The sequence below is a fragment of the Dermochelys coriacea genome, chromosome 2 (genome assembly GCF_009764565.3).
Source record: "Dermochelys coriacea isolate rDerCor1 chromosome 2, rDerCor1.pri.v4, whole genome shotgun sequence".
Taxonomy (NCBI): domain Eukaryota; kingdom Metazoa; phylum Chordata; order Testudines; family Dermochelyidae; genus Dermochelys; species Dermochelys coriacea.
In genome coordinates, this window is record NC_050069.1 from 24,800,596 (window position 1) to 24,813,372 (window position 12,777).

At 47.1% G+C, this 12,777-nt stretch overlaps 1 protein-coding gene across 2 annotated transcripts in view; it reads left to right on the plus strand.

Annotated features, from left to right (window-relative positions):
- Window positions 1-2,533: 2,533 nt before the first annotated feature.
- The window catches only part of SNTB1 (syntrophin beta 1), a 178,864-nt gene continuing 168,620 nt past the window's right edge, over window positions 2,534-12,777 (plus strand). For both annotated transcript variants that reach the window (XM_038392301.2, XM_038392302.2), the window contains exon 1: window positions 2,534-3,508. In XM_038392301.2, the coding sequence (XP_038248229.1) occupies window positions 2,905-3,508 (604 nt within the window). In that variant the 5' untranslated portion in view covers window positions 2,534-2,904. The remainder of the gene's footprint in view (window positions 3,509-12,777) is intronic.

Sequence of the window (12,777 nt, forward strand, 5' to 3'; positions counted from 1 at the left end):
GCCCTTAGCCCTGGCACCTCCCACAGGGCTGAGGCCTCGAGTCCTGGTTCGCCCCACAGGGATGAAGCCCCAGGAGCCAGTGGGATTGGCTGCCCTGGCCCAGATAGGTGTGGCTGCAAGTTCCTCCGAGACGTGACATGTGGGGTGGTCATGTGTGCCCTCCTTTACATTGTCTCTCCCCCCCCCCGCCCAGTATCAGAGGCACAAGTTGCCTATGATTGTTACCACTCAAGAAAGAGATGTTGGAGTCATTGTGGATAGTTCTCTGAAAACATCCACTCAATGTGCAGCAGCAATCAAAAAAAGCAAACAGAATGTTAGGCCTTGTCTACACTGGCACTTTACAGCACTGCAACTTTCTACTCCAGGGTGTGAAAAAACACCCCCCTGAGCACAGAAAGTTTCAGCGCCATAAAGAGCCAGTGTAGACAGTACACCAGCCCTGGGAGCCACTACCCTCATAGAGGTAGTGGGTTTGTTATAGTGCTGGGAGAGCTCTCTCCCAGTGCTGGTGCCGTGGCAACGCTTGAACCTTGCTAGTGAAGACATGCCCTTAGGAACCATGAGGAAAGGGATAGATAATAAGACAGAAAGTACATAATGCTGTGTAACCTCCTTGGTGCTGCTTCTGTCTCGGTCAACAGGCTACTCAGAGACCCTTATGTGATAGAGTGCTAGGTATGAAAGCCCAAGTCAGCACTGGGTTCACTTGCCACTATATAAATCCATGGTAAGCTCACCCCTTGAATACTGCGTGCAGCTCTGGTTGCCCCATTTCAAAGAAGATACATTGGAATAGGACAAAGCACAGAGAAGGGCAACAAAAATGATTAGGGGGATGGAACAGCTTCCGTATGAGGAGAGATTAAAAAGACTGAGACATTCAGCTGAGAAAATAGACAACTAAAGGGAGATATGATAAAGGAGTATAAAATCATAAATGGCGTGGAGAAAGTGAATAAGGAAGTGTTATTTATTCCTTCTCATAATACAAGAACCAGGGGTTACCCAACGAAATTAATAGGCAGCCCGTTTAAAATAGACAAAAGGAAGTATTTCTTCACACAATGCACAGTCACCCTGTGTGACCTGCCAACTCAGGGAGGCTACCCCCACCCCGGCTGGCCCTGCCCCTCCTGTCTGAGGCCCCACCCCTCTCATCTACCTTCTCCCACCAGAGCCCAGAAACCCCCTTCCCTGTGGCTGCCAGCCCCTAAGCATGGGGTGGGTGGGCGGCCCTCTAAGTGCCAGGTGGGTTGTGGACCCCCAAGCCTCAGGCATGCGGGTGGCCCCCCAGCTCCCAAGTGCCAGGTGGGCAGCACGCAGCCCTCCCTCTCCCTGAGTGGGCAGGTGGGCAGCACATGGTTCCCAGCCCCAGCGCCCCCAGGCTCCTCTGAGCACAGGGCAGGTAGCCCCAGCACTGGCAGCCCACCTCTGAGCGCTGCTTGGTGTGACCCCAGAGCCCCCAGCACTGGGCAGGCCCAGCCACCCCAAGTCCCAGCCGCAGGCCAGCCCTAGCCCTATCCCCAGCCCCATCCCACTTCCCTGAAGAGGAGCAGCCAGCCTGCCTGGGCTGGGGCCAAGGGGGAAAGGAAAGCAGGAGGGGGCCTTTCGGGCAGAGCGTGGACAGGGCCCCGCCAGGCTGTTTGGGGAGGCACAGCCTACAATATATGCTGCCCATGTCAGGGATGCAACCCCATGCTCTGGGTGTCCCTAAACGTTGGCTGCCAGAAGCTGGGACTGGATAACAGGGGATGGATCACTCAATAATTGCCCTGTTCTGCTCATTCCTCTGAAGCATCTGGCAGCAGACAGGCGACTGGGCCAAATGGTCTGATCCAGTATGGCCATTCTTATGTTCATGTTCTGTCCCCAAACCCTTCTGAGTCTGTACTATTGTAGGGGCATTTGTGGGTAGTGACACTGGCTCAGCTGGAGTGGGAGTCCCTTCTTATCCAGACTGTAAAGGGAAAGATAGGCAAAAGTGGAGAGATCAGGTAGGGGAAGGGAACTAGCCCACTATCTTCCAAGATCGGGGGAGGAGAGCGGCGAGACTGTCCCCAGGAAGAAACGGAAGGTAAACGGCTGGGAGGAATGGGGTTGAGAGTGGATTTGGGTAGATTTCAGGGAGCGCTTGGTTTGGGGAGGGCCGTCTACTGACGCATCTGTGCTTGCTGCTGCGAGGTGGGGGTGGAGAGGGATTAAGTGGTGCGCGGAGCCGTCCATCAAATGCATCCGATGAAGTGAGCTGTAGCTCAGGAAAGCTTATGCTCTAATAAATTTGTTAGCCTCTAAGGTGCCACAAGTCCTCCTTTTCTCCTTACAGTGTGTATGATAAAACCCATTGTTTCATGTTCTCTGTGTGTGTATATCCATCTCCCCTCTGTATTTTCCACCAAATGCATCCGATGAAGTGAGCTGTAGCTCAGGAAAGCTTATGCTCTAATAAATTTGTTAGTCTCTAAGGTGCCACAAGTCCTCCTTTTCTTTTTGCGAATACAGACTAACAGGGCTGCTACTCTGAAACCGGAGCCGGCGAGTTGCCCTCCGGGTGCCTCCTGCTATGGACCCTCCTGTAGGCTGGGGGTGGCCAGGGAGCCGCAGGAGCTGACGAGGGCCTGCAGCAGGTGGGCTGCTGGCCCGCTTGTGCCTTGCCGGCGCGCTCCCCCGGCCTCCCCTCCACGTGCCGCCCGCAGCAGGTGAGTGAGGGGCGGGCAGGCGGGCGGAGGCGGCGCCTGGGATGAGGTGAGCGGCGGAGCGGCGGCCGCCGCCCGGGGCGCCAGGCTGACCGCGGGCTTTGCCCCGCCCCCCGCGCAGCGCTCGGGGCGCTCCCGGGGCGCAGCCCTGTCCTGTGCGCGGCGGGCGGGCTGTGCAATCACATGGTGCGCTAAGAATGCTCCAAAGATGGCGGTAGCGGCAGCCGGAGCCGGCGGCGGCCGGGCGCAGCAGCAGCGCAGCGGCTGGCTGGAAGTCCTGGTGCGGGACCGCTGGCACAAAGTCCTGGCCAACTTGGCCGAGGACGCCCTGGTGCTGAGCTGCGAGGAGCGCGCCGACGGCGCGGCCCACAACGGCGTCGGGGCCAGCGGCCACGGGGCGCCCTGCCGAGGGGATGCCGCCGGCCGCGGGAGCCAGCCGGGCGCCGCGGGCATCCCCGGCGGGGCGGCCGAGCCCGCGGGCAGCCCCAAGGCGGCGGGGGGCGGCCCCGGGGTGCGCACCGCCTTCACCGAGCTCCCCGAGCAAGTGCCCGACACCATCTCCAACAAGAAGCGGTGCGTGAAGGTGCAGAAGCAGGAGCTGGGCGGGCTGGGCATCAGCATCAAGGGCGGCAAGGAGAACAAGATGCCCATCCTCATCAGCAAGATCTTCAAGGGGCTGGCGGCCGACCAAACCCAGGCCCTCTACGTGGGCGATGCCATCCTGGCCGTGAACGGGACGGACCTGCGGGATGCCACCCACGACGAGGCGGTGCAGGCGCTCAAGCGGGCCGGCAAGGAGGTGCTGCTGGAAGGTAAGGGGTTAAAATGGGCCCGGCATTTCCCCCCCCCCCCCCCGCCCACACGCGCCCTTTCTGCAAGGGGAGGCCAGGGTCGCCCAGCGGGGCAGGTGGGGGATGATGGGGGGGGGGAAAGACACCGTGACTCCGGTGTGCCCCAGCCACTTCCCCTGCACGCGTGAGAGAGACTCACGGATCAGGGCTTTGCTGGTGCCTATGGGACAGCGGTAGGTCGGGGGGGGGGGGGCAGACCCTGCAAAGCTGGGCACTCTTGCGACCTGTTCTCAGGTGTGATTATGGCGGGGGAGGGACCTGTCCTCACCGGAGCGCTCATATCACGAACTCCAGGGCTGTGCTAGTCTGTGTCTGGAAAGTAAAGAGTTAATTTTTGTAAAGCAGCGCTAAGATCCCCAGGCGCACAGCTCTGGACTTTGCAACTCGGTATAAGGAAAGCAGATCGGATCGTACGTTAGCAGAGAGATTCCAGCCTATGGCTAGGGAACGTTAGGAGTTAATTTGACTTAAGAAACTCCAGGAGCCCCAGCTGCAAAGCTGCCGGCTTTGCAAGTTTCTCTGGGTGCACGTTTAAAAAAAAAAAAAAAAAAAAGACGGAGAGAGTAGGAAAGCCTCACCAGCCAGATCAGAACACAAACTACAGTACAATGCAAACCTGAGCGGGATATAAAGCAACTGCATGTCTCTGGCCACACGGTTGAAGGATTTGAAACTCTCCACCGCTGGGGGAAAGAAGTGTGACAAAACTCCCTGAAAAAAGAAAAGGGGTACCTGTGGCCCCTTAGAGACTAACAAATTTATTTGAGCATAAGCTTTCGTGAGCTACAGCTCACTTCATCGGATACTGAACCACTAAGATCACACACATTGACTGGGTTAAGTGAAAATGATCTTGAGGATCCCCAGCCTGGGGCTTTGCAGCCCTTCTTTCTGCAAGGAGAAGTGGTTAGGAAAGCCTTCTTAAACAGCTGAGATAACACATGACGGGGGGCGGGGGAGCAGACCTCAGATCCACAAGGTGGAGATTTCAGAGTAGCAGCCGTGTTAGTCTGTATTCGCAAAAAGAAAAGGAGTATTTGTGGCACCTTAGAGACTATAGAGTGGAAATCTGTCAACTTCATGTGTTAGTCGCTAAGGTGCCACAAGTACTCCTTTTCTTTTTGCGAATACAGACTAACACGGCTGCTACTCTGAAACCTGTCATTATGCAAGGCACTGAATTTAGCCGTATAGAGTGGAAATCTGTCAACTTCATGTGTTAGTCTCTAAGGTGCCACAAGTACTCCTTTTCTTTTTACAAGGTGGAGAGTTTGACTACTACTTTCGCTCTGCAAAACGGGAGAGAAACAAGCAGATCAGATCACACAGAGCTATGCCAACCTGTGTGGTGTGACTTGAAATTATTGAAATTTACCCCTCCCCCAGTTCATAGCAAGGGGGAAAGGGAACAAATCTGACCAAAATTGGCAAATATCTCATTGAAACATTTGCAGGGGAAAAAAACAGACTTTGATTCCCAAGCAGCAGTGAGACGATCTTTTAGAAGCTACCTTAATAACTGAATGCAAAAGAAGTGAATCTCACTCTAAATGAGTTAGTTCTGGCACAGACTGTATAAAAGATCAAAAAAGAAGGCAAGTGTTTGTAGGGGAGGAGGGACAAAAACAAGAAAGAGGATAAGTTAAAGACCAGAAAAAAAGTTCCATAGATCTCCCTTCTCACAAAAGCCTTGAGTTGAAAGCTTTTTTTTTTTTTTTTTTAAATCTTTTATAAGTGTCTTTTCCTTGAGGGTTAATTTAGTTGCTAGACCTGCGAAAAGGTTCAGCAGAAAGAAACTAGTGCGTGTTAAAAAGAAAATGCCCTTGGTGTGTATGTGTGTGTTTGATAAAGTGCTTGTTTGTTTGTACATAAGTTCATTTAACCAGCGGTTCTTGACCTTAGAGTCATTAGCATTTGTGGAGTGAGGTGGTGAACCTGCTGCCATTCCATATCTTCTGTCTTAGTTTGAAACGGATTTCCTCAGTCATTTGCAACCTGTCCTCCCTCTGGTTCTACTAAACAACAGTACAATATCTGATGTGCCTCTCTTGAGTCACTGAAGAACTGTAACACCTCTCGGAGGAGCCGTGGGAACTGGTGCTATGGATTATGGGGTGCATTTGAGAATCAGTTGTAAATAGCTGAATATGGGTTTATGGTATGGAAAGGAGATGAGAATCCTTGGTTTAAAACCACATAGAGTCTGTGGATAGGTAAAAGACAAGGAAGAAAATTTCATCTGACTCTGGGTGTGAAAGTGAGGAACTGATCAATGTTGCATCTTATAATAACGGGACCACATCACCCAGAAGAAATTGGGTACTTGTTTGTCAGGGTGTTCTTATCTAATTGCCCCTTTTCTTCACCCAGCAGTGAAATAGTTCATGAAGGTCTACTAGGTCAGAGAGCAGAAAGGGAGAGGTTACTGAGGCCAAATTCCATCTTTGGTAAGAGGTTACCTATGTATGGACAGAATTTGACCTTTGGTGTTCTCTAATGATTAACATAGCAAATACTGTATAATTTTCTTAACTATTTTTCCCCTATGCATAATACACAAAACTGGACATGCAGAAGCTGTGCGACACTTCTAAAAGAGTCAGTGTTGTTCCCTATAGGAGCAAAGACCAGTTTGACCAGGGCTTCAGTCTGCTCCTGTGCCCTTCCATCCCTTGTTTTTAAACCCTATTGCAGCTGCTGTCTTCAGTTCTTTCCTCCTTTGAAGTGAACGCTGATGCCTTATTTCTGCAATATAGTAGTGCTCATCATTCAATGGTGTATTTTAATAGTCACCCCAATGGATGACTGATGCTGAAATACTTGGATTGGGCCAGTCCACTGGAGAAGCTGAAATCAGAATCTGCCATAGTGTCTCCCAGAACCTGCTATTCAGTTGACAGGGAATCTACAAAGGAAAGGCTGCTTAAAACAAGAGAGCTAGTTTCTCACTTTGCAGATCACTCTTCAATGACTGAAGAAAGGAAAATCAAAGGTTCTTTAAACTTTTTGTTTTTTAAAGAGGCTGACACAGCTGGACTGTTCCTGCTTGCCTATTGCAGTCGATGTGGGTTTTGCTGTTGCCTGCAGTGGGAACAAGCTTATGCCCCTATATGATTTGCTTACAGTTCCCTAGCCCTAGCCTCCTAGAGAGCTCTGTATTAAAAACCGTGAGCTTTGCAGGAAAAAACATACAGGTGTACAAGACACAATCCTCCAGGAATTCTTCCCTATTAAAAACAATTGGCAGGGCAGAGGAACATTGCCAGCTGCTGTGCTAACACATTAGTTCTTGTGTCATGATACGTTATATTGTTGGGGAAATAATGGAATTTACTCATGCCTGTTGGGCAACAACATCTGAAGGGGCAAGTTCAGTGCAATGGAATTCTAAGAGCCTGATCCTGAAAGATGCTGGCTGCTTTCTGGTCCCAATTTAAGTGGGTGAGGCTTGAAGGCACCCAGCATCTCACAGTAGTGGGGCCCTCATTTTGTATGGTGTCCTCCATAGAAACACTATGCCAACATGCTTGACCAGCTAAATGATGTATTTACAAAGTGAGAGTCAAATTGTATCCCATCCCACTCGCCAGCATAGAGGGCTCAGGCAATGAAAGGCACCCCGTTACCCCCATGCTTGCCACCAGGTACTAACATGAGAGAGAGAGCGAGCTGCATATATGGGGCGAGCTGCTGCTTTCCCTCCTGCATGGGTGGGTGTGGGGAATAGGGGTGCAATAGGGATGAGCCTTAGCTCTAACCCCTTTTCCCCAATTGCATCAGCCAATGTATCAGAGCTGGTGTAAGGGGATGTAATCTGTACCAGTATAGGGATAGCTCAGCTTATTTCTGCTCCTTGGGCAACAGAACGATGTGCTGCGCCTTGCTATGGGCTTGTAGCACACCCACAATCTCTAACCCCTCTAACATGAAAGCAAAGCAAGACCAATTTAAAGTGTATATTTCAAGAAAGACGTTTGTGTAACCTGCTGATCAGCATGTGCTGTGTCCCCCTCAGTGCCCGATCCCCAGAGGATGAGTCTGTTACAGAAATTTGAAAATAGAAAGTAATTGAGGCAGTGAGGATGCTGTTTCGGGAGCTTTAGGTGGAAGGGGCTCACACCCAGTTGTTTTAAAGAAGCTTGGAAAAAGGAAGGGGAGCTGTCCCTGAAGGAGGGGGGAAAACTGTGGGGAATGCTGCCAGGTAGAAGAGGGACAGCTCCCCTGTGATCTTTCCCGAGGAGCGGAAGATGTGCTTCCTTCTGATCCCCCTTACTTTAGTCCCTGCTTAGACCCACAACAGGAAAATCATGTGATGGGGGAAGGAAGCAGGCTGGTGAGCAGAGGGAATGGGGATAGCTCTGGAGCTGAGGTTGGATTGTCATCCTTCAATTTGTGTTTAACCATATATGCACTTAGATGCTGTTTAGATGGGAGACTAGAATGTCTCTTTATAAAATGTGAACCGTTTACCTATGGGCCTGGAATGCTGCCCAAATTATAGTAATAGCTACTGCTTAAAAAATGTGTGTGTGTATGTATAATTTATATTTTCCCTCCAGTTCTATTCAATTTGGTACCCTTACAGCAGACACCACAGAAAACCTAGTGATCTCAGAGATTGTGCAATGCGAGGTACTTATATTCAAGTAGATAGATACCTTGTTTTTTGACTCAGAAGAGTATTAAAAAACATCTAAGAGTGATCGCTACATCATGGCACTTCCTGTAGGTACTAACAGGACAAATGGATTGTATTGTACAGATTCCCTTTTTATGTTCCTACAATAAAGTTAAAAAACAAACCATAATCTGTGTTGGTTTCAGACAGGATTGCCTCTGCCTGCTAATTCATTGGTCTGGGGTAGAGGAAAATAATCTAACCAATGTATCTGTTTATGTCAGAGGGATTCGGATACACCTCTGAACCATATCGCTTTCTAACATGCTGATATGGAGGTGGACATGATGGAGGTGAGCAAGCAGCAGAGCATTAAACACAGAATGGATCTTCACAGGGGTTCTTAAAGTTTGTATGTATTTCACTCAGCATTTTTTGTGATTCTCAATTAGACTAGAATAATAGTCATATACTAGCAATTTTCTGCTCATTAGAGTGAATGGAAGCATATTGTTGCTCTGTACTATGATATGGTGTAATATTTCCCCAGCGGTATTTATATACGGTATTTCTAGGAGTTGAAAATACTGACATTATGTACATTTAAAGTGTGAACTAAAGCAAAGTGTGAAAAACTACTACTATAATAACTTTCCCTTTTCTTAATCTTCTCTTGAAAAAGCAAAATAATTCAACCTTTATGAAACAGCAGTCTACTTCACATAAAGCAAAATGGCCAAAGGCTACTTGTTGGCTACTGAAAAACTGCTCTCACTTACCTATGTTGTCATGTGTTTCCTACAGCAATGACCTGGCAACAAGTTACTTTTAGGGGATCGCAAAAGACATTACTTGTCAAACAATGCCTGTCTCCTGCAAGAATGTGAAAATAGTAAGAGATATATAGGGCACAAAATATGTCCTTGCTGACCTATATATTACACTCTAGCCACTAACTAAATCTATGAATGCTTTGGCCCTGGGAATGTAGAGCTAAAATTGAGATTGCCACTCACATGTATTGTTCCTCACTTATAAAGCTACTCCTTATACCTACAGCAAATATGTAAAATAGTCTAATCACTTCCTTTTATACCAGCAAATATCTAATTGAACAAATGCCTCTGTTATCATCTAGAAGCTGGATCGTGCTTAATGGGTGTCCTCGATATCTTTTTAAACACCTTTATTTGAATATCAGATCACAAGGTAAAGAAGAAAGTTATATAATCTTAGTCTCAGTTACACCAGTTCCAAGAACTGTGCGATAATTTGAGTCCTGATAATTATATTTGACTGAAAATTATGGTAAAGGTTTTGAAGCTTATTTTTGAATTGAGAGGGAACACTTTAATCTAATCAATGGATGTTCTATAAAGGGGGTTGATTCTGAAGAAATGGGTCCTGGATAGATATTGAGGGTGAGAAACTAGGGCTGTACCCTGTTAAGTTTTAGTCTCTGGAAAGCGTGATATACTTTTGGTTTATTTATAACCATAACCATTTCTGTTTCCATTATTCTTACTCATCACTCACTTGAATCTGTGAATCTTTGCTCTTTGTTAATGGACTTATATTTGTTTTCACCATAGATTACAGTGCTGTGCGACAGGGGATGGATCACTTGATGATTACCTGTTCTGTTCATTCCCTCTGGGGCGCCTGGCGTTGGCTGCTGTCGGAGGACAGGATGCTGGGCTGGATGGACCTTTGGTCTGGCCCAGTGTGGCCGTTCTTACGTTCTTATGTTATAAAGGACCTGATCCTGAGGAGTAACCTTCCAGCTGTGTGTACACTGTCTCTTTGGGGACAGCTTACCTGCTAATTAGTGTGAATGTCGAGTGACGGGCTGGACACTACAGGGAGATGCTTCTGGGGAGTTCGGGGATAGGGTACACAAAGTATTAACTTGCAAGGCAAAATAAAGGTTGGCAGGATCTTGAGAAGTTTGCTGTGGGGGGGGGGGGCAGGGAACTGATGCACAGTTTAGCACCAACATGTCTCTTGTGCTGAGTCGGGAGGTAACATGGTGGCCTATGGTTCTGGATGCCCTGAGGAAGTGTCACAAGTAGATAAAGAAGATTAGTAGATGTAATTTATTTGGACATTTAAAAAACTTTTCACCAGAGGGTATTAAGGAAACTGTAGTCATGCAGGGAGAGAGAAGGTGTTGTTATGGATTGGAAACTGGCTAAGAGACACAACAAAGCGTGAGGGATCAATAGTCAGTTCTCAGCAGTGCCCCAAAGTTCTGTACTGAGTGGGGAAGTGGTCTACAGTTCTGTCCAAGGGCTGGTATCTAATCTATTTACCAAAGAGCAGGAAATGGGATGAACAATGCATACGAAAATATTCCAGAGACAAAATTATTCAGGGCTGGAGAGGCTTGCGAGTAACTCAGAAGGAACACTCAGCCAGGTCATGTCAGCTGCGAGAATCTGTTGGCAGAATTAATGGCTGCTGCCCTTTGCACAGCTCCTCCCTGCCCCTCACCCAGCATTAGGGGCTGTGGATCTCGCTGTGTGTTGGGCCCTGAGTCATATACCTACTGCTCCCCATTCGTTTCACAGTCTTGTGTAGATGCCCTCTGCAGAGCACTGCTGCTTGGCAACTCAGAGTGCCGCTGCAGGGGTCTCTGTGGCTTGGCCTGCGTGCCTAGCAGAAAGGTGATATTTCCACTGCATTTTGTGCCTTGTGTGCCTGTGAAGAGAGGAGTTTATTGGAATGAGGGTGTCCAGCATCTTGCAGGATCACGGAGCATAGCAACACAATATAATAAATTGGGACACAAAAAGTAACTTCTCCAACAGCACCTGCAGGGGGAATTGAAGTAATCAGAATGTAGTTGACCAACTCAGTAATTACTCAAGTTTAAATCTGGCCAAAACAGAAGTGTTAGCAAGCTTGCTTACAAGGAGGTATAACTTTTTTTCATTTAAACATTGATGCATATCACCTATAATCCAATGCATCAAATGGAACAACAAAACTGCCAGAAATATCAGCATAAAGGTATCAAGGATGGCATCAACTCATCAGTCATCTGAGATTGTCCATGTGAGTGACTATATGTATTTTATGAGGTGTGTTTTGCTATGGAGTTTTAGCTGTGAAGTCTATCTCCCTTATCTCGTAGAATGCAATTAAGCATATACTTTGAACAGGTCCCTCAGGTTTGCTTTACACATAGAGTTCGGATTGATGTACTGTTTGTTACATTGCTGTATTCTTTTTAATGTTAATGAAATCAAGAAGCCTAATTTTTGGCTAACTGTCTGGCAAGCTAGAGTTACTAGCTGCTGCTGTACACTTTCATTTTGGTCTGTTTAATTATTCTGTCTACAATTCCAAGTACTGAAAGAGTTAAGCAATATCTAAATCTGTACTTAGATAGGGCACTGCACCGTATGTCACATCTGAAGTCATATATCTGTATTGTAGCACTTGAGTAAGATGTAGTTCTTAATTGTTAGGAAATGAGCCAGAACAGTAGATGGGAGAGACTGTCTCTGATATGAAATGATTAACATACAGTGTACTCCTGATTAACATGTTTTGTAGCCTTTTGCTGAGCTACTGGAGGTTACTGTATTGGCAGAACTAATAAAGCCCGATCCAAAATAGGGCTTTGAATACATTTTTTTTTTTATTTCCTCACGGTTTAGGGACATTTTATGTGTTGTTTTTATTAAAGTTAAGCACACTAATAGTAATTTCGACTAAAGTCAGAGCCTACTCCTGGAAACACTAATACACATGAGTAACTTTGTTCTTGTTAGTAGGTTTTGTTCACATCAAAGGCCCCAACTAGTGTAAGTAAGGTTGTTTATTGAATAAATGTCTGTAGGATTGGGTCCTAGGAGAGCAGTATTTCTCCCCTTCCGCCTGCCATTTGTTTTAATTCTCCATTTTAAAGCATATTCAGTGTTTGAACATCAGAATATAAAACCTTCAGGAAAAAAAGGAGGGTCCAAATTTTCTGCTGGTGTAAAAGGGTTCTGTTGACGTCAGTGGAGTTTTGATTGTTTACACCAGCAAAAAATTTGACCCTACAGTTTGTGGGTCATACTCATGAGGCGGATATTTCAGTCAGACCTATGTCTCTTTTAAGAGTAATGTGACATTTAAATAAGTTTATTGCTCTATTGTTAGTGTGTTCAATGGTACAAAAGCAATTTTTACTTTATACCATTAATATAATGAATACTTGTAAATATTGAACAGTAGGTGAGAGATATTTGATGAGGTTTGGTTAATTAAGATAACCAGAACGGTTTTATCTATGAACTGACATTGGGTTTGATTCTGCAAGGTTCTGAAGTTGAGGGGTCAAATTCATTGCTGGTGCAATTTTCTTTTTTTCATTGGAGTAACAGTAAAGTGAATTTGGTATTCAAGGTATTCAGGAGGGATTTAGCATAACCCACTCTAACTATGTGGTACTTTGCCTTCCTCTTCTAGTGGCTAGGCCACACAGAGACATCTGAGTCTGCTACTGCCTCTCAGTGGATGGTCCTGGTTTTAGCTTGAGTAATAGGGACTCATATTTTACATCCAGAGAGAGGTCCCAGGTTCAGTCACTGCAAAAAGTTCCCCTCCCCAGCCTGGGTGG